General features: G+C 33.3%; 7 protein-coding genes across 11 annotated transcripts; 3 read left to right on the top strand and 4 right to left on the bottom strand.

Annotated features, from left to right (window-relative positions):
• Positions 1-29: 29 nt before the first annotated feature.
• Positions 30-2835, top strand: LOC122514526. The gene is made up of 3 exons (XM_043631413.1): positions 30-593; positions 837-2144; positions 2373-2835. Exons 1-3 carry the CDS (start codon positions 353-355, stop codon positions 2798-2800), a joined length of 1977 nt encoding a protein of 658 aa, XP_043487348.1. The 5' UTR covers positions 30-352; the 3' UTR covers positions 2801-2835.
• Positions 2836-3163: 328 nt separating this feature from the next.
• Positions 3164-4349, top strand: LOC122514525 (probable U3 small nucleolar RNA-associated protein 11). Of its 2 annotated transcripts, none has more exons than XM_043631411.1 (2): positions 3164-3315; positions 3390-4349. In XM_043631411.1, the coding sequence occupies exon 2, from the start codon at positions 3410-3412 to the stop codon at positions 4169-4171; it is 762 nt and encodes a 253-aa protein (XP_043487346.1). In that variant the 5' UTR covers positions 3164-3315; positions 3390-3409; the 3' UTR covers positions 4172-4349. The 2 variants fall into 2 exon arrangements, with proteins under 2 accessions (XP_043487346.1, XP_043487347.1); XM_043631412.1 differs by having other exon boundaries at positions 3378-4349.
• Positions 4350-4417: 68 nt separating this feature from the next.
• On the bottom strand, positions 4418-5617 carry LOC122514653 (inverted formin-2-like). Its single transcript, XM_043631589.1, has 5 exons — positions 5542-5617; positions 5298-5432; positions 5138-5224; positions 4976-5066; positions 4418-4910 (listed from the first exon to the last, which is right to left on the bottom strand). Exons 1-5 carry the CDS (start codon positions 5615-5617, stop codon positions 4418-4420), a joined length of 882 nt encoding a protein of 293 aa, XP_043487524.1.
• Positions 5618-6109: 492 nt separating this feature from the next.
• Positions 6110-7069, bottom strand: LOC122514652 (the record flags this gene model as incomplete). Its single annotated transcript, XM_043631588.1, has 3 exons — positions 6697-7069; positions 6464-6612; positions 6110-6310 (listed from the first exon to the last, which is right to left on the bottom strand). Coding segments are annotated over exons 1-3 (723 nt in total), but the record flags the coding sequence as incomplete, so codon positions are not given.
• Positions 7070-7711: 642 nt separating this feature from the next.
• On the bottom strand, positions 7712-8833 carry LOC122514651. The gene is made up of 3 exons (XM_043631587.1): positions 8590-8833; positions 8142-8429; positions 7712-8073 (listed from the first exon to the last, which is right to left on the bottom strand). The coding sequence occupies exons 1-3, from the start codon at positions 8669-8671 to the stop codon at positions 7712-7714; spliced, it is 732 nt and encodes a 243-aa protein (XP_043487522.1). The 5' UTR covers positions 8672-8833.
• A 256-nt stretch (positions 8834-9089) lies between these two features.
• On the bottom strand, positions 9090-13662 carry LOC122514522 (mitotic apparatus protein p62). Of its 3 annotated transcripts, none has more exons than XM_043631407.1 (6): positions 13381-13662; positions 12275-12363; positions 12017-12196; positions 11786-11875; positions 10823-10991; positions 9090-10718 (listed from the first exon to the last, which is right to left on the bottom strand). In XM_043631407.1, exons 2-6 carry the CDS (start codon positions 12348-12350, stop codon positions 9560-9562), a joined length of 1674 nt encoding a protein of 557 aa, XP_043487342.1. In that variant the 5' UTR covers positions 12351-12363; positions 13381-13662; the 3' UTR covers positions 9090-9559. The 3 variants fall into 3 exon arrangements, with proteins under 3 accessions (XP_043487342.1, XP_043487341.1, XP_043487343.1); XM_043631406.1 differs by lacking the exon at positions 13381-13662 and adding an exon at positions 12701-13095; XM_043631408.1 differs by lacking the exon at positions 13381-13662 and adding an exon at positions 12709-13095.
• Positions 13653-18762, top strand: LOC122514523 (SWI/SNF chromatin-remodeling complex subunit SNF5-like). 2 transcript variants are annotated; one of them, XM_043631409.1, is made up of 4 exons: positions 13653-13700; positions 17302-17529; positions 17614-17818; positions 17893-18762. In XM_043631409.1, the coding sequence occupies exons 2-4, from the start codon at positions 17421-17423 to the stop codon at positions 18488-18490; spliced, it is 912 nt and encodes a 303-aa protein (XP_043487344.1). In that variant the 5' UTR covers positions 13653-13700; positions 17302-17420; the 3' UTR covers positions 18491-18762. The 2 variants fall into 2 exon arrangements, with proteins under 2 accessions (XP_043487344.1, XP_043487345.1); XM_043631410.1 differs by lacking the exon at positions 13653-13700 and adding an exon at positions 16855-16924.
• Positions 18763-20669: the final 1907 nt, after the last annotated feature.

The following is a 20669-nucleotide window of genomic DNA, read 5'->3' as shown; positions in this document are numbered from 1 at the left end:
GAAATTGATCAGTATTAATATTTGGAGTGTGACAATTATATTCAAATCGGATATTAAAAATACTTTTAGTTTGAAATTATGTAAAATATAAAATTAAGGGATTAAAGGATGAATTATTTAAATATCAGCAAGAATAATATTTCAAATCGTCTGTTACGTTATTGGACTATCCTTCGTGTATCAAAATGCTTGCAAGTTAAGAAGTAAGTAAAAATTTGCTCTAGCGAACATTTAGCGACTTCTTCGTCTTCATGTCTTCTTCTTGGGTAATTATCTTTAAAATTATAATTGAGTAAGAAACAAGAAAAATGTGTTATATTAATTTTCTCGCGCGCGTGTTAAGATTTTCCAGATGAATAGAACCTGCAACATTTGTAAGAAATTATTTTGTTGCACCGAATGTTGTGATAGGCATAAAAAAAATAAACATCCAGATCAAGAATTTTATTGTCCGTTGTGTCACGGTGAAAAATTCCCGTTGCATCCAAAATTAGACGAGAAATTACTCAATCATGTAATCATCGATCATCTTCCCTTGTATTGCCACTTGTGCGGTGATTATTTCGAACAAAACAAGGATTTCGAATTATTCGGTAATTTTTATTTTTTTACCTGGTGCTACGTGAAATTTCGATCCAATGTTTTAAAACAATCGAAGTTAAGAGATTTATAAGTTGTACATATTTAGAAAAATACAAATAATTCGAAATTTCATTAGACAAATAAAGATTTCACGTGGTACGAGATATTCCAAGTTTATTTGACATTGAAAGTTATAATTAGTAATAATTATTAAACGAATTTCTAATATACAACGTAATTTCGAATTTTCGAAGATCCCTGCAAATTTTGGTTTACCAAACGATCTCAAATATCGATATCCGAAAGAAGATCTCTCGTGGCTACACCGACCTCATGTTGTTTGGGAACAAAAAAGAAAGAACATTCAACAATCGATGGTGATTACAATGGTAATTTCGTCGGTTCGTTAACATCACCACCACAACTTTATAGAACAACGAGTACACCGATGCACGTTGCTGTTACGAGTAAACAAACGAGCTTCGAATACAAGACACCACATGTACCGAATTTTTTATTAAAGACACCTAACATAAGTTCGGCGACATCGATCAAAAGTTACACATACTCGTCGGATTCTAAAATAAGTGATTATTGTGAGGGTAAGTCTAGTAGATATTTGACTTGTTATACTAATCTGGATAAAACACCATTTCGATCTTTACCAAGCAACTTTGGTGTGGAAGAACAACAGTTTATCTCGAAGAATACACCAAAAGGATTGACCTTATCGGTTATGACAGAAGGAGAAGCAAGTGAATATGTAACTGCTATGAAAACCCAATTCTTGAACTATGAAATTGAAAAACCTAATGATCACATGGAATTAACAGAAGTTCAAGGTGGGTTATTATCGGAAGTGAAAAATGTTGAAGTACGAATACACGAGGAAAGAAGATCAAATTCGTTTAAAAAAGTACGATTTTCTGATCAATATGACATGAGCAGAGGTAGTATCGGTAGTACGAATATGACGGAAAATGATGAATATTATGAAGCACGACAATCTTTATCACGATCGACTGTTAGGATGGAAGAAATACCCATGGAATCGGATAAAGAGAAGCCAAATTTTTCTGTTACGAATAAAACGTCTGATAAAAATCAAAATGAATTAAACTCAGGTGAGAAAAGTTATGAGAAGAACAATAATATTGAACAAGAGAATCGATCGTACAACAGAACACATAGCAACATATGCGTTACTCAAAAGACTGCTGGCTCTTCTCGTGTGGTGATGATGGTGATTGTCGAGAACAATTTGGCCGGTGAAACGTCAAACAATATTGGACCTCTTATCGAATCTGGCTTAAAAGAATTATCATCGATTTCCAATTTGGCCGAAAGTAAAGTTTCTCAAACGACAAGTAGAAAATCGACCACCACGTCGATGGACAATAATAAAGAGAACAACGACAACTGTGCATTATATCTTGCATCAAATTCCATATCGTCGTCGCACAATAGTAACGTAGAAAGTTCCTTAAATAGAAAGAACAATTGTGCAGGTCTGTTATCCAGTATGACGCATGCCGTTAAACAAGTTTTCAGAAGTTTTCCCGGTATGTTAATGAATTTTTTGAAAGCCCTATCGTACGCTACTTGTTTAATATTATTCTGAAACAAACGTTCGTTATATTTGGAGATCAAAATTGTTTTCAAAAATTAATTGCATTATATAACATATATTATGAAATATATAATATATTTTGATATGATATAATATATTAAAAACATATTTATTTGTGTATATATGTATATATTTTCTATCCAATTATGTGTTGGTATAGGTGGAAATTTTTTAATGTCAACTTCGAACGATCAAATGTTTAAAGATAACGAAATACCTTCATCGTCGTCAACCGACAATTATCTACCAATTTTTACCTCTTGTGCGTCAAATATTACTTCGCGTAAACGATCAAGAGATTTAAAGGAAGAATCTCCATCCTCGGGTGTGACGACGATGACGAGAACTGATTCCACTATTTTACGTGCGGATGATAGAAGTCCAACGCCGAAAAGACACCGTGGTTGGTGTAAAATCAAAGGTCGAGAGCCCATCGCAAGGATGAAAAATCAATTGTCTTCTCAAAGAGGAATATCATCGGAGACACAAATTTTTAGTCAAGGCTCATTGTCCGTTGGAAATACGGTTATACCGATTCCATCACGAGCACATCAATCTGTGCGATCCGATATTATATCTAACGATTAAAGAAAAATTGATCAAGTCTTTCAAATAATATTAATTCAAAGCAATACATTATTAGTTTATGTACGACAATTTTGATTTGTTGATTCATTATTATTGGATTTTAGTAAATTATATTTATTTTTCATTAATAACGTCATCTTTTGTTTATGAAACTTTTTTTCTTTTCTCTTGCGTTTTTTGCTTTACTTTCATTTTTATGGTAATATATATAATATTTAAAAACATAAATATGATAAGTTTTTGTTGTTTGATTAGTTGTTTTGTTTTTAAATAGATTTATTTATAAGTATATAAATTTCATATTTGGCGGTAGAAATTGTACTTTGTTTTGCACATGCGGAGTATAACGCTGTTATACTCAGACGCGTGCTTGCATGCGTTTGTTCAGTTTGGAATTGTAAGGTTATGTTTCATAGTGTTCGAATTAAAAGAGATTTATACACGTGATTTTTTGTTCTAAATAAATTTTTGATCGTTCGAATAATATTGCTTGGAAGTAATATTACGAAAAAAAGGTATTTACTTTTATTTTATTTTTATTTTTCTAGTACTTGTGCGATAACAGTTTAAATTTTAGTTATTTTTGTAGGCTTTGAAAATAATTTAAGGATGTCTTCCTGGAAAAAAGCAGCTAAATCAACTCAAAAAACGCATAGAGAACGACATCAACCCGAATCTCGTAAACATTTGGGTCTTCTCGAAAAAAAGAAAGATTATGTTGCCCGAGCTAAAGATCATCATAAGAAAGAGCGTACTTTAAAGTTATTGCAACAGCGTGCACTCAATAGAAATCCAGATGAATTTTATTTCCACATGATCAATTCTAAGGTAGAGAAAGGTATTCACAGGGAAAAAGATAAGGATGATGAGCATACACCTGAGCAAATCAAATTAATGGAGACTCAAGATATCAGATACGTTGCATATAAGAGAAACATAGAAGCTAAAAAGGTAGAGAAGTTGCAGAGTCGATTACATTTGATAGACGCTGTCAATGAAACAAAAAACAAGCATATATTCTTTGTGGAAGACGATGAAGAAGAAAAAAACTTTGACATTGTTAAAAAGTTAAATACACACCCTGCATTATTGTCCAGACGTTCAAACAGACCTCATTTGGATAAATTAAAGAAGACCAGTTTTCCTCAGATCGATGAAAATACTCTTGCTAGTATCGAACAGCAGAAACGCATGGCTTACAAGGAATTGGATAAGAGAATTGAAAGAGAACGAGAGTTGAGTATAGTACAACAAAAATTAGAAATTCAGAGGATTTTATCTAAAGAGAAGGAAAGAAAACCGAAACAGGTTAAACCTGCGACCAGATATTCTGCTCCGATCTATAAATGGAAGTTTGAAAGGAAGCGGTAATGTGTTATTATACATATAAGGACAATTTATTTTACAAATATCCTCTCTGATGGATTAAAATTTAAGATACTAAATAATTTCAGTTTTTTCACTGTTCATTATGCTATGTTTCATTTATGTTAATAGATTATTAAGATCATTGTAAGTAGGTATTAGTTGAATAAATATTTGTAATATAGTTATTCTTATATTCATTGATGGCAATCCTAATTATTGACCTGATGTTATTAGTATTGTTGTGGATATTTATCCGGGAGGCATTCCCATCATTTGTCCTGGAGTCATTTCTGACATTCCTGGCATTTGTTCCGGAGTCATTCCTGACATTCCTGGCATTTGTCCTGGAGTCATCCCTGACATCCCTGGCATTCCTGGCATTTGTCCTGTAGTCATCCCTGACATCCCTGGCATTCCTGGCATTTGTCCTGTAGTCATTGCTGGCATTGCTGGCATTGCTGGCATTTGTTCTGGAGTCATTGCTGGCATTCCTGGCATTTGTCCTGGAGTCATTGCTGGCATTGCTGGCATTTGTCCTGGAGTCATTGCTGGCATTGCTGGCATTTGTCCTGGAGTCATTGCTGGCATTGCTGGCATTGCTGGCATTTGTCCTGCAGGCATTTGTGATGATTGTGTAGAAGTCATCATTGGCAACTCTGTTGATATGCTGACACAATTGTAAGTCAATTCCCATAATTTATATTTAGTAGTTATATCTGTCCGAAGGCAAGCAGTGATCGATCTACAAAAAATAGTTAATTATAAAGTAAACATTATTGGATTATGATTTAAAAGAGTATTATTTACCTGGGAAATCGATTCAGTTCTAAAATGTTAGCGCAAACACTTGAAAATAAACTACCAGGTACTTTGCTGCATATTTTAAATGGTTTATACTCTATTGATAAGATTAATTAAATATAGAAATCAAATTACACATGGTTAAAGGATATTTCATGAAAATCTTACCTGTAACAGTTTGATTAGTTAGGACTATTGTATTCAGTGTGATATTTACATTCAATCCATTTGTTTCATAACTAAAATTCACACAAACTAAACAAAAATCAAATAAAATGAATCATTAAAAAATCACATAGACGCATAGAATATATTTTTCTGAACTCACGTTGTTTTGTCACTTTAGTGTAGATGATGATAACATTTTCGCAGCAAGAACATGAATAAGATGTTGGGCAAGTACATGATCTTCCACTTATTGAATTCGTTTTGAAAATCAAAAATGCTCTTGATGTAGGAAACCCTATAGTGTATTTGATTATTTAAATATATGTTTAATTTTTATTCTTTTTCTTTTATAAATATAAAAATTAACAAATTAAAATATAAAAGTAATTTTCCAATGAACTAACTTTGCTTTTTATTTATATTAAATTCAGAAAAAATGCACAACAATATGATGATTATTTTACAAAGACGTAAATGCATTTCTTCACACAGGATTAATCAATATTAAAAATATTCTACAAATAAAACAAACAGTTCGGAGAGGTAAACACTCTGATGTTTCTATACTTTGAAGGATCTACAATAAAATAAGCTGAATTCTCTGGTTTTCCATCTATTCGATACCTTTTCTACCGGAAATAATAATTACTATGATGACCGATATAAAAGTTCATTGAATTTTAGAGGAAATCAACGTGTTTTTTTGTCACAATTATCTTTCATCTGACAACGTTTTTATATAGCAACAGTTCAACTGAGTTTTACATTTCGTTTTCGTTACTGCAAAATAAAAAGTCATTCATGATTTTGATCCAATTTTAAAATTGAAGGAAGGTAATTAAAGTACATATTAAAAAACAAGAAGAAGAATACGATAAATGTTTTTTTTTCTTTTCTAAAATTATACAGTAAATTATTATTGTTAATCTATGAAGTATATAAATATTATTATAAAAATTATTATAAATCTAATATGTCATCATCATCATCATCATCATCATCATCATCATCATCGCTGTCGTCGTCGTCATCGTCATTATCTTCGTCATTGTAATCATCATTATAATCATTGCTGTCGCCTGGAAAGAGTTCGACTTGACCTAATCCACCCCCATCTTCCGGTTTTAGGTAAGCCAAACCATTTGAACCAAATCGAATGCAATCTAATCCAACCTGAATACGCGAATATAATTTTCATTTATTATCATTTATGCATTTAAAAAATTATAATAAAACATTTTAATAAAAATAGTAATAATAATAATGTTTTTTCTTATGTATAAAAATATTAGTAAAAATAAAAATAGGATCATAAAAATGCCATACTTTGAACAATGTCGTATCACTAAATTTGCCTTCCATGTTGACGCAGAGATGAATGTTTCTACCTTGGAAAAAAATATTATAAAATCTCACGCAAGCTCTAACGTACGGAATCCTTGGCACTGGTACGCAAATTGGTCTAGGATTTTTTCCTAGAAGAACGAAAAATGAAAATAATCAGAAAAATGATAAATTCACTGTTAAAAAACTCCGTGAGAATTGAAAAATAAATTTACCAGAAACCGTTCTAGTGTAAAGAACCCTATCGTTCATCATCACCTTTGCAGTAAAACTGAACTCATCTGGATCATAACTTACGTTAACACATGCTTTTTGTTTCCACGTTGAGAAAAGTATTCTCGAACAACAACTACAAACACCTAAAGCACATTGGCATGGTCCCTGTTTAGTTGCTGTTATTTCTGTAGAGTTTGCACTCGCGTTCACTGCTTGTTTTAACAATGTTTCTAATTTTTTCATTGATTCCTCATTTTTTAGAATGATTTTTGTATTTTTTTCATGATCTACAACGTTCACTTTAGATTCTGATAATGAAAATATCACAAATAATAATATAGTTTGAACGATCAGTATTCCTTGAATTTTCATTTTGATTTCAAATCGAATTCACATCTTTTTCATTTGGAAATAGTAATACTTGTCTGTTAAACGATCGAAACACGACTGGTTAAGTTAACGGACGCGACATGTGTATTATGACCTCGTTTAATGGAGAAATTTAGGTTTACTTCGAGTTGTTCACCCATATCTTGCATTTTTACGGTTCCTCGCGATGATTGTAAAATACGTAAACGTACGTACGTATGTATGTGTGAAAACGTGACACGAAGATTCGATTATAATGCTGACAATTTATAATACTGTCATTTTAAATGATCAAATATTGAATTAAAGAAGAATAGATTCACATAAATTTGGAATTTTCCAAGCGTTGATCGCAACCCTGTATGGGGTCGCGTAATTAAAAATTAATTTGAAATCAGTTTGTCAATACTATAAGTATATTACTTCGATGCGCGTGATTATGATAGTTAAGGAGAAGAAAATATTTTCTCGGTTAAAAGAGGGTCGCCAAGTGGAAACGTTTGAGAAGCCCTGTCGTAAATCATAAATTAAAATTATATATTATATTTTAAATAAATAAATATACACGTAACTTTATACTTATATTACTGTACAAAATATAATAATAATAATAATAATAATAATAATAATAATTTATAAACTAAATCAATATTTTAATTGTCCAATCGCAGCTTCATCTTCGGGACTAAGAGTTGTACCAACGTTGTCCGTAACTTCGAGATCGGATTGTTCGAAATTAACTTCGTCGTAAATTTCTGGATCGTTCGAATCAGTCGTTGGAAAATAATTGGCTAGATTTTCATTTGGTTTTAACAAGGATATACCATCCGTACCGATTTTGATGCAATTGAAATGTAGAATTAAAATCGGTGCGTTCACCACACGTGTTTCAAGATCCAAACAAGCGTGAAGATTCTTGCCAGGTGTGTGAATGTCGTATAATCGAGCACAGAACGTTATCACAGGCAAAAAAGTGAATGGAATGCAAATTGGTGGAGGATTTTTTGCTGTGGAAAAGAAATCAGGATACAATAACTTATTCATTATTTCGTTGATCGTTCATTAATAAACTCACCAGACAAAGAACCTGAAAACATTTCTTTTTCGTTCAAGCTGAAAGCCATTTTGATAGCAAACTCTTGAGGATCGTAAGTGAACTTGGTACATGCACGTCGATTAAAATTAATTGCGGTTAAATTAACACCCGCACAGCAACCACATGTCATATTGGTACACGAACAAGGTAATCCGCGAAAAACGAACTTCGGCATTTGATTTGGACTTCTTTCAACTTCTTCCAGTTCACCTTTTAATTCTATTCCCGTTGTTGGATCGTAATAGGATGACAAGTACTCTGTCAAATCTAAAAATACATTTTCTTTAAATTACCGTGCCATTTTAATGACCATTTTTGAAATATATTCTACATATTTAACGTAACAAATTGATATTTTTAAATCGAAATTATGTTTGGTTCATTTTTACTGGTTACTTAAAATAATTTCAAAATGATATCTATTCACCTATATTTACGGGTTTTTTACTGTAGCTAATATTCACGATCGTCGAAATGAAAATCAGCAAGGTAAACAATTGTCGAGTCATTTTTCCGTTCGATTCACTCACGAGCTAAGATGTTTCGTGTTTCGATTTCAATTCAAGACTGAAATTGGTTTTACCTTGAACCATACCACGAAGACATTGAATTCATTATTTATGCATAAACTTTCGATAGAAAGTTAAGCTTAAGGCGAGCCCCAAAACTTGCTTTACCGTAGTCTTGATCTCGATACTTTCATCTCGATTCATATAAGGTTCTATTTCTGTGGGCATGTATTTTTAAATATACGTGCTTCTTTGTGTCTTACATTTAATGCAATTCAGGATAAACTTCTTTTTAATTACATGCTTTCAGTTACAAAAATAATTTTAATAATTAATATGTTATCCATAAATTATTGTTAATTAAATTCGAACAAAACAATTCGAGGAAAATAGGTTGTTGTTAACATCTGCAAAACAATTTTTCATTTGTATTTTGTGTACGCGTGTAAGTCTTTATTCGATGTGTACTTAAGTACAAGTTCAATAAGTTAATTAAATAAAATTTCTATAAATAAATATACGATAATAAATAAAGATTTGTCTTAAATAATATCAAACTATGTGTGTGCGAGCACCGCATTATGGCAGAGGTCGTGGATGATATGGTATCTCTCAATGAATTTTATCTTTGCGTAGCCTAAGAGAACGTAATTTCACCATAAATATCAAAATGAACAATATTGAACTTTAGTCGAAAGAAAAATTATGAGTATAAATTTGATTAACCGTAATTGATTTTTTTTTCTCTTCGAAAATTTCATAATAATTTGATGCCTAGGCTATCAAAAATAGTATACGTCCCTGTCGGGAAGAATTATTCTGATTTTCGAGACACTTGTCATTGTCGATAATTAACGCTTAAAGTCGATCAAAATGATTTTTTTGATCTTACAGCCTCATGATTCTACTTTGACGGCCATCTTGTTTTTTCCTCGCAAGAAAATCAGTGATACCAATTGAATAATCATCATCTTCTTCGTGATGACTCGATTGTTGTTGATTCGTCGCGACTTTATTTTTCTTTCCTTTAGGTTTATGATCATCTTGAACGAGTGCACTTAAAACTGCATCTTCTTCCTCGTCATCGTCGTCATCCAAATCATCAAGATCCTCAGTTTTTTCATCCTCGTTTTCTTCTTCTTCCTCTTCTTCTTCTTCTTCCTCTTCGTGTTTGTCAGCATCAGCATCAGCATCATCCTCTTCGTCTTCGTCATCTTCTAAATCATCATCGTCGTCATCGTCCAAATCAACAAGGTCATCATCATCGTCATCCAAAAGATCATCCTCATTATTCTCATCCTTGATCGGTTTTTTCAACGGTTTCTTTTTAGTATCGTCATTGATGGCGTTTATACTCGACGCAGTTATACTAGGTTTTTTATTTTGATTGGTACTAATTTTTTTAATTTTATGACTAATCAAAGGCTTCTCAGGTTTAATCAATTTGTTCGTAATCTTCGTTTCTTCGTTTTCATTATTGGCAGAAGATTCGGGAGTCGTTTGATCTATCAACGAATCAGAATCCTGTGTAAAACCGTCGATACTTTCGGTATTACTTTCTTCCTCAATACTGTTCAAGTTTTGTGTATCATCCACGTTTTGATTTTCATTCAAATTTTGAGAAATCAAAGCATCATTTGGATTGTTGGAAGGTTCTTGGTTTAACAAAGTTGCAGGTGCTGCTGTGGTAGGTCTCGTTAAGATTGGTATAGTGAATTGTAAAAGTGGAGGTGCAGTAGAGACCTTGGGTTTTTTCGTAGTTTCATCGTCCCCCGTGATGATATCCAACAATGCTCCAAATCCAAGGACATCGTCATCGTCATCGTCCTCGTCTTCTTCCTCGGCTGATCCAACGTTGGATGATGCACTGTTCGTTACTGCATTCAAACTTGGTCTAACCGAGTCATCTTCATCTTCTTCGTCATCATCGTCATCATCCGAACCTAAACCAAACAGATCGTCGTCGTCGTCTTCTTCGGAAGTTTGCTCGGATACAACGACTGGTAATGGCTCTGCTGGACGTAATTTTAATCCATCCGGACCGAATCTATAAGAAAAAAAAAAAACAAACAAAAACATACGAAAGACAAAGTTCAGAAAAGTGATTAAATAATGTTAATAAAATGATATTTGTGTATTTGAATAAATCACCTAAAACAGCTGACGCGTAAGCTGGCTTCCAATTCGGTTGCCGATTGGAGTTCCAATCCGAGGCAAGCTTTGAAGTGATTGTTGACGTCCCTTTTGATGGAATAAATTCTTCCGCAAAATTTGCTGAACCCACCTGGTAGTGGTACGCAAACAGGTTTTGGATTTTTACCTATAAACAAAAGAAAAAAAAAGAAAATCATTAAAAAAGAAAACAATAAAATGTTAATCGATCGATATTTTCTTCATACAGAAGTCCAAATGTAAATTTTCATCTAACATAAATAATATCAAAATTTCATATACTCCGTGTTGACACGAATTATAAACTTTACGCGTTACGCGCATAATTTCTTAACTTATACGTAACATCAAAATATTTGATTTAAATTTAGTCATAGGAATACATCTGAACGAACGCATTACTTCCGATAATTATCCTCCGTTTATGGTCACCTGGTGAAAGTCATGGTCACCTTAATATCTACGAGAATAATCGAAATTTCGTATCCGTGTAATTAACACACTTCCTACGTTAACAAACCTCTACACCTGTCCATGACGATCATGGACACACGGTGCCTCTAATATGTTTACTAATTATAAAAGAAATTAGTTTTTCTTTCTTTCTTTCTTTCTTTCTTTCTTTCTTTCTTTTTTCTTGTCACGGAACGTTTCGTCAGCGATTGAGTTAACTCGTTACATGATAGACAGAACGTAAAGATTACCGATGCGTCCAGAGAGACAATGGCTTCCTTCCTTATAGAAAATAAATGACAATGGGCGATACGTGTTACCGTTTGTTCATAAATTTCATGTATTATAGTTTATACATGTAGGATTGAGCACCTCCATTCGAAATAAAATAATCAATAGGGAGGAAGTTAACCGAAGGATCCTGAAATTTGGTCCAACGATCCAATTTTGATCACCAATCTTATGTTTTATATTTAGACAAATATTCACCGTTTACTATTGTCGAAGTAAGAATGTTGTCACCGAAGCTCAATTGCACCGCTAAATTGTCATCTTGGAGATACTGTAAAGAAGCACACCCTAGAAACAGAATTACAATTGTTCAGTGAAAAATCATCGTTTAAAGAAAAATATGTTCGCCAATAAGTCATATGTGTGTTATTTTAATTGAAAATAAACACATGGATTGATTGGTAAACCTAATCGGGTCGATTGTTTCACCTGGTCCTTTCAATTGCACCAACGGAATGTGAAAGTCTCGACAACAGTTGCAAATGAGATTGCTGCATGTACAATATCTGTTAACATTTTCGGTAGTTTCGGCTATTGTTGGTAACTGAATTGATTGTTTCGGGACATTGTTGGCTCGTATACTTCGATTCACTGCTACCAGGCCTGAATCTGTACAATAATCAAATTATATTTCAATTTTTCTATACGTTGATCCCAAAAATGAATTTATTATTGCTATTTACTTACCGATTACTCTTCCATAAGCAGCAAACGCGATCACTAAAAGTATTAACAACAGTTCCACTATCGATGACAGACGCATCTTTACGATTTATCTGCAATCATATGAATTCAATCAATTCAATTCATTTAATTAATGTATTTATGTTAAAAAAAAGGTGGCTAATATTTGCACAACGAGGTTTTCAATAATTTTTAATTATTATAAATGATATAATTAATGAAAATAGAGCACCCATTTATCGGATCAGTATTTTTAAACACTTCTAAACCCCGTTATATAATTCTCTTTTAATTATGAATGAATGGTTATTTAGAAAAAGAGCGTATGCTACGTTTCATAATATCATAAAAAAAAAAGAAGAAAATAGAGTCAAAAGGAAGAAGGCCGTTGGAATGTAAACTGGTTTTTAGGAAATATTATTTACGCACACACGCACACAACGATAGTTTGAAGTTTCTTGTCCGCGACCGCTTGACCTAAATCTCGGTCACGGTCAAAGCGGAGTATCTTTCGTGCACGTAAACGAGAAGAAGATGACGAATAACTCAATGATGAAGAGATAAGTTAACTCATCATACAAATCATACAACTACTGTGTCGAGTGCAAGGTAATCGTTCATCGCTATAACTTTATATGGTTGGTTTACTCAGCTACCAAGCGAACATTTTAATATGCTTGCCGAGTACTTTAAAGAACCGTTTTGATTGATTGATCACGAACTGGAACTATTTGACAAGTTATAATACTTTGAAATATTTTTAAATACGAAATGGCGAGTTAAAAGATAATCATTTTGTAACCAATTTACACGATAAGGAAACCACAAACAAACTAAACATACAAATGTTCATTTTTAAACGATTACTTAAACATTAAACTTGAATCATTTTGATCTGAACAACCATGTCAATGACATAATCGAATTGAATGGTATAAGAAAATAATCAAAGATTTTCTTCGAGGAACTTATTTGAATGGATAAAAAAAAACAAATAACAGTAAACTTTTAGAATGATTACTTACAATTAGATGATAAACTCGAAAACAGTCGATGACATAATATCGAATTGGATGAGAAAATAATGAAATCATTTTGTTGGGACTTACCTTTAATCCTTATTAGAAAAAAAAAAGAAAAATACAACGAAGCAAATCGTTGGTGAAAAAGATTGGCGACGATTCGATTGGACTGGAACGGAAAATTCGTCGTATATTAAAAAAAAAAAAAACAAAATGCTTCTATCCTCTTTGCACCCTTTCGACTCGTTTTTCTTCGACTCTTAATCTTACGGAGGCCAATGTCCAACTGAAGATGCCGCCCAACTCCCCCCAAGGTTTCTTTAAAAGTCGGTCACAGACCACCACCACCACCACCACCTGCCTCGGCTGTTGCTGCTAGGATTATTAAACATTCTAATGTGTTCTAGGTAAATAAGACTCGGTAGATTCTAACCGTCTATACACATCCCCACTATTAAAACACTGATAGTTCTCCAACTCGTCGGAGTGTTTCAACGTCAACGACCATAAGAACGTAGCATGAGGAAATCATGCTCTTTTTCTGTGTTTCTTTTTCTTTCTTTCTTTCTCTTCTCTTCGAGTTGCCTTCGAACGAGTCACGGTCAAGAACGTGTTTGGATGAACTATGCTCGCTCAGTTTTCTCAATGAAGATCTCTTACTTTCGAGTAATGTGATTCAACGTCTACTCTTAAAATATTTTTCAAATTACCAGCAGGAAGTTACGATCGTGACTTTTTTCTTTTTTTTTTTCTCTCTTTGTATCGTTTTATATTTTTATTCCCAAATTTGGTACAGAAATTAGTGTACTATTGTGTTGCGGGTATTAACAATTTATTCGAAGATTTTTTTGAGAAATTTTGTATGAATGTATTAAAAAGAAAAAAACAAATTGTTAAATAAATACGACAAATTAATGTACCAAGTTTCCCAACAAAATCTTTGATTACTTTTGTATCCAATCCAAGTCGTTTATGCCATTAGTGCTTCAAGTTTAATTTAAATAACTATTATTATAGTTAACAGTTATCTCCAGTACAATTATTTGTTGCATTTATTTAACGTTAGTTAATACAATTTGTTTATTTTTTTTTGTTTTTCGTTTAAGATGTTCATAATCTTGTTTATAAGTTGGATAAAATATTTTGTATGCATTTATTTTTAAATTGTTTTTACGTTCTTCATATTCGAGATAACGAGAAGAACAGCAAGTTATTTTCTATTTCTATTGACGACACAAATACCAATGTAGAGAGAGTCCCACTTTTCAATATCTCCTATCGCCATAAAATAATATCGATTGAAAAAAAGCTACGGAATAGCGCAGCGAGTATGATGATCGTTGAACAGGTGTTCGCTTTTATATTCATCGAATGTGCCTAGGTACATTTTATCCTGACGCAATTACGATAATGAAATTTTTCTTTTGCCATGCAATAAAAGCTAATTAATTGTAAATGTATAATTTCTACGCCTATTTACCTCGAAACCTGTTAAAGAGAATATTCAACGTAAACTGTATTTAAACATTATTATTTTATGATTTATTTAACATTTATCTTATAATTATCTATAATTATATGTTAATTAAAGATAAAATCTCGAAGCTTTTAGTTACGCAATTTGAATAAAAAGAAAATTAGCCTAAAAAATATTAAAGAAGAGTAATCGATAATTATGATTTGATAAAAAGTTAACCTAAAAAAAATATCAAAATAGGGTAATCAAGTAATTTTTGAGCCAACCTGTAGATTATAAATAGGAAAAAATATTGATGGTTTAGAAAATTTGAATTAAATAACAGTGATCTAGAGAGAATAATTTTTATTGCGATTTGAAAATGATAAATAGAATGCAATTGATGGCAAACACGTTGCACGTCCTGCGGAAGGAACGTGTTGTACATATCGATGCAGTTAAATCGTAAAGGATGTCCGTATACTGAATAAATAACAACTTACACAGAGAAGGAAAATAAGAGAGAGAGAGAGAGAGAGAGAGAGAGAGAGTAGGAAGGTAATCATAAACGTCGATCAAGATCACGGTTATCTTTTAATATCTTTGGTGTCGTTGACCTCATCTTCAACAATTTCTCGCGTGTCCTAGGTAAAACATTAAAACGTAATCGAACGATCTTTCCTTTATGAAGAAATAAAAGAAACACGAGCGAAGGAGGGTAACTGAAGATCAATCGAAAAAAAAAAAGAAAAAATCCTCAAAAAAAGAACAAGAACAAGAACAAATGTCAGTTAAAATGAGCAGAAGAAGAAGAAGGACGGCGACGACAACGACGATGGGTGAGGATTGAGGAGTTCGAGAAGGAATTCACAAACGAATCCATGGAATCGTGTTTTAGGCCTTTCTCCGGTTAGTAGGTCGAAGAAAGTAGTGGTCGGTAGTGGTTTACCTTGGCTAATAATTGTTTGGCCATGGTTCGTACGATTCTTGCCTGTTAACCACTCGAAAACGGACTGTCGTGTTGTCCCGAACTGTGTGTATTTTTAAAACAAGTCCCACTACCATCTCCCGAGGATTCTTTAATTAAACCATCCTACCAACTGTAAACCAACTGACAGTAATATCTAGGTCATTGTACCGAGAGAAACGAGTTTCGTGACGCAAGTTATTTCGAAGAAAATAATCGAAAGAAAAAAATATAGAAAACAAAGAAGATCGAAAATATACGTACATTTTGCATCATATTTATTATCGGTTAGACGAGTGTTATATTATATATATTTTGTTTGTTTGTTACGATTAAAAAAAAAAAAGGAAAAAAAAAGAAAAGATTAGACAGTTTAAAGAGATTAAGAGAGCAGCAAAGCAGTTCTTTTAATGGAATTAACATGGCGAAAGTAAAATAATTCCGTTATAATTTCCGTTGGAATCGGCGCCAATAGTACGTTCTTTATTCATTTATTTATTTCTTTGTTTCTCTCTATTTCTGGTCAAAGTAAAAGTAAATACTTTTAGTCGGATATCGAAATAAGATACAAGAGCAGCAAGTAAAGAGTCCAGACCTCCTCCCTGTTAGTGTTCGAAGAACGGAAGGAGGTCACCCGGTCACCCAGATGAGATTCCTTGCCACGGCCAATGGCGGGCCACTTCTACATCCTCCGAGTCCTCTCAACCAATCCTGTTAGCTTATTTTAACAGGGACCACCGTTCGTTCGGTTGACGATCGTCAACCGGCATTGACTCTGTTTGCTACCAGATTTAAACTACTTCCTTGCCGGGCAGGATCTCTTTCGGCCTGCCATCTTTTATTTCTTTCTTTCTTCTTTCTCTCTCTTTCTCTCTCCCTTTTTTTTTATCTCTATCTCTCTTTCTCTACTCTCCAACAGAACGAAGCTTTATCCTTCGACGCTCGCTCACCAGCCAGTAGAGTCTCGCGTATCGCGCAAGCGTGCCGTTTCTTCTTCTTCTTCGTCGTCGTCGTCGTCGTCGTCATTGTTGTCGTTGTCATCGTTCACGTTCAATATCAAATTCGGTTTCCAAACATAACTTTTGAATATTCCTATCATCCTCTTCTTTTTCTTCTTCTTATCGGTTCTTCCACCAACATGGCGGTCAGGTTCACGATCTTCCTATTTTTCGTCAGCATCGCTGTTGTCTCATCAGCTGGATTGTTCGGTGAGAATCACGGCTCGGTTATTTTTCCTTCCTTTTCTTCTTCTTTCTTATTGTCACGTACCATGTTGTCATTTAAGTGTTAAGAATATAAATAACTTTCTTAATTGTATTAACGTCACGCGTAACACTTTGACGCTTTTTATTATTCAAAACCTTTTTGTTTATCTTCTTAGAGTAATTCGTGAAAGTAACGATGATAGAAATTTCACGCTATCTGTATTATGATACTTATATTATTTGTTTAATAGATTTTTTCTTCTGTTAATTGTCACGAACAAGCTCGAGAAAATTTGGAAAGTAAAGATTAGAACTTGAACAAGTTGTTTCATTCGATTTTTATGCATAAAAATACATACACGCGTATTTTTTCTTCACAGAGACATTGCTTTCCTGGGACTTGCCAGATTCCGAAGCTAGATCAACTCAAACTCAATCAAAGTGTCTTTGCCAGACTTCCGGTTGTCTCTGTTGCGTCGACCTGAATTTAACCGTGACAATGGACCTCGGTGGTCCGTCTTGTGTGAATATTAGGCAAAAGGAACAGAACATTACCCTGAATTTAAGCTACGGCGACAATCCGGTCCACAATGCGACCATCAAGATAGGCATGTATATTTGTAATAAATAATTCGGATTGTTTAATAAAAAGAAAAATAATTTAATCAATTTATCTTATTATATTTAAACAGCTGAGGCAGCTAACAAACCGACATGCATGAACCTTCTATCGGATCTGGCGCAAATTTGTGCAAGATTCACTTCCGTTAAATCTGCTGAACATGGTCACGATGGTTGTTTGGTGATCGAGCCAGCGTTGCTGGGTACTCCTCAGGCCACTTATCAGATGGGCTGTTTTAATTTTGACCAGACAGTACGGCAAATAGAAATGTCCGCGTAAGTAATAATATGTGTGAGACATCGATCAATTTAAATATAATTATTTCGAATGAATTCTAACATTTAATCAGCATTGCCGAAACAACCGAGAACACGGATAACACGGATGAAGAGGAAGACGAGGGCATCAATACGGACGAGTTGATAGCAGCTGTGTCGGCTAGTGCTGAACACGGACTTGCTTTATTTTCTCAATGGTTAGGATTAAATTTGAATCCAAGATTAAATTTCACTAACAGGAATCCATTCCACGAACAATCTCAACAACAAAACCAACAACAGCAACAGCATCAACAACAACAACAACAACAACAACAACGTCAAGTAGAAAGTGTTGACCAGCAGACGAGATCTGCTCGGAATATGGTGGACATTCAAACAGACAAAAGTGACGAACGATTTAAACAACTGCTCAGCGCACAGGATAACGTATTAAAAGAATCCGCAAAAATTGGTCAAGCGAATGGCGCGCAAACGACATTTGTTTATTCCAGTCCAGTTGGTCTACCAGTTGGTTTACCAGTTGGTTTACCAGTAGAAAGAGGAATAACAGATAAAAAAGGAGAAATCGAGCCGATCGATGATTCCTTTCAACGTTTGACCGTACCAAAGGAATCCAGGCGAGGTGGTAGAGCCTATAGTATTCATCAGCACGTCAACGAGATTTGAACGAGTTTTCTCATTCAACCGAACAGGAGTCGTCAAAAGAGGGATAACCATGAGTAGAATTTTGTCTTTAAGTTAGCGTACTCTCTTTGTTGTTCCGTTTGTCCGTTGTGTTCTTTACTCTTTGTTGGGCTGGTCGATGGGAAACGAGTGGGTGGTTCAATTATGTTCGTTCTTTGTTTGTTTGTTTTTTTTTTTCTATTCGCGAGAAAAAAGTAGAAATCCGAAAAAAATCATGCCGATCTGAATCGAGCCAGGTCATTAGGAATAGATGTTAGATATTGTTAGAAAGTAGGTGCACGAAATAATCAGTGTACTCTCTCTCTCTCTCTCTCTCTCTCTCTCTCTATCTCTCTTTCTTTCTCTGTGGATCGTAAGCTGTTTTAATCTACGATCTCCCGGCAAAGTTACCGTCCGTGAAAGAATTTCTCTTAAACTCGATTAAAAGCCCCTCCCTCCTGGCCCCCGCCCCCCTTCCCTCCTCCTCCTCCTCCTCACCTCGCCGATCTCAAGAGATCATTATATTGTTAACCCTTTTTTTTTTCTTTTTTTTTCGCTTTTTCTACAAGTGTCACGCGTTTAATACGCTGTGCCGGCCAGCTCAGTCGGAATGATCTCTCTTTTCAATTGTGATCCCGCTATTTCTCTTTTTGCTTTCGCATTTGAAATCGTTACTACTAACGGTTTCATCGATTTTTTTTATATATATATATATATATATGCATATATATATATTTGTAAACACACACACACACACACACATGCACTCAAATATACGCACGTATGACAACTAAACGCGTGAAAAGTGTCCCTCAAGTGAAACGTGACGATAAAACTACTTTCTTTTTCGACTTTATGCATACAAATATATACATGCAAACGTAGCATGCGCAGATATGCGTATGTACATGCATCATACACATACGTGCATACATTTCTAGACAAAAGGTACACGTGATATGACTTGGGGAATACTCGAATAGGTCATCGTTCTTTCTTCTTCTCTTTCTCTCAACCACACACACACACACACCCGTAGTATAGTACATTTCTATTTTTGTTGTTGTTGTCATGAATTATTTATTTTCTGTTTTTTTTTCTTGTTTGTTTTTTTTTTTCGACACCGTTCGTTAAGTAGAAAATACAATATATAATAATATATCGTCGTGCTCGCTTTGAGTTCCTTTCTCCTTCGTTATTTTTCGTTCTTCATTTTTAATTATTATTCATACATAATAGGATCCGATAGAATAATTATGTTAATGTATATCTTTATTTTTGTCACACAAAAGCAATATTTTCTTCCGTTTTATCGCACTGTAAAAATAAATCAAACGTGGGATATGTGAAAGTAACTAAAAAATTTGTTAAATATATATATACACACACATATATATATATATAAAGGCTTTCTTGTTTGATTAATTATTATTATTATGATTATCATTATTATTATTATTATATTATTATTATTATTATTATTATTATCATCTGTATAGATGAATGAACGATCGAACGACAATTTATATTCTAGGAGGATCGTCTTGTTCTCATATTTTTTTTCTTTGCTATGTGTTTTTTTTTACGTTTGTTTGTTTTATTCGGAAGACAATGCCATCGACCATCATTTTCTCGCCTTTTGTGTTACACAGTAATCGTCATCTATAAATAGTGAAGAAATAAAAGGTAGGATGAATCATTATTGTACATATTGCTAAAAAACAAAAAAAAAACAACCTTACTATAGTTATTACATACTAATTATTAATTTCCCCATAATCCGAATCACAAAGCATACGAAATTAATTTCATGAACAAAATTTGCTTTTAGCTTCATTTCTGTTGATCGTCAAAAAATGAAGTTTTTCAATCGGTGACGCCTTAAATTCTATGAACGATATTCGATCGATTATGCGATTACATCATCTAGGAGAATGTATATGTATATGTGTATAAGAAATATATAATTATTATATTTATAATTTATATATGTCACCATGTAGAGATATATATTTGTAATTGGATCGTTTACTATGAAATTGTGGTATAAGTTAATTTCTTAAAACAAAAAAAAATAATTGAGAAAACATAAGTTTTACGTTTTATTTATAATTAATGAAAATTATTTTTTCTCAATTATATTTTTTTTTTTTTAGAAATAGATTTACACCACTTTCATAGT

Source organism: Polistes fuscatus, unplaced genomic scaffold (assembly GCF_010416935.1).
Source record: "Polistes fuscatus isolate 324 unplaced genomic scaffold, CU_Pfus_HIC Scaffold15, whole genome shotgun sequence".
In the NCBI taxonomy this organism is placed as follows: domain Eukaryota; kingdom Metazoa; phylum Arthropoda; class Insecta; order Hymenoptera; family Vespidae; genus Polistes; species Polistes fuscatus.
Note: the sequence above shows the minus strand (reverse complement) of the source record. Positions and strands in the feature narration are given on the sequence as shown.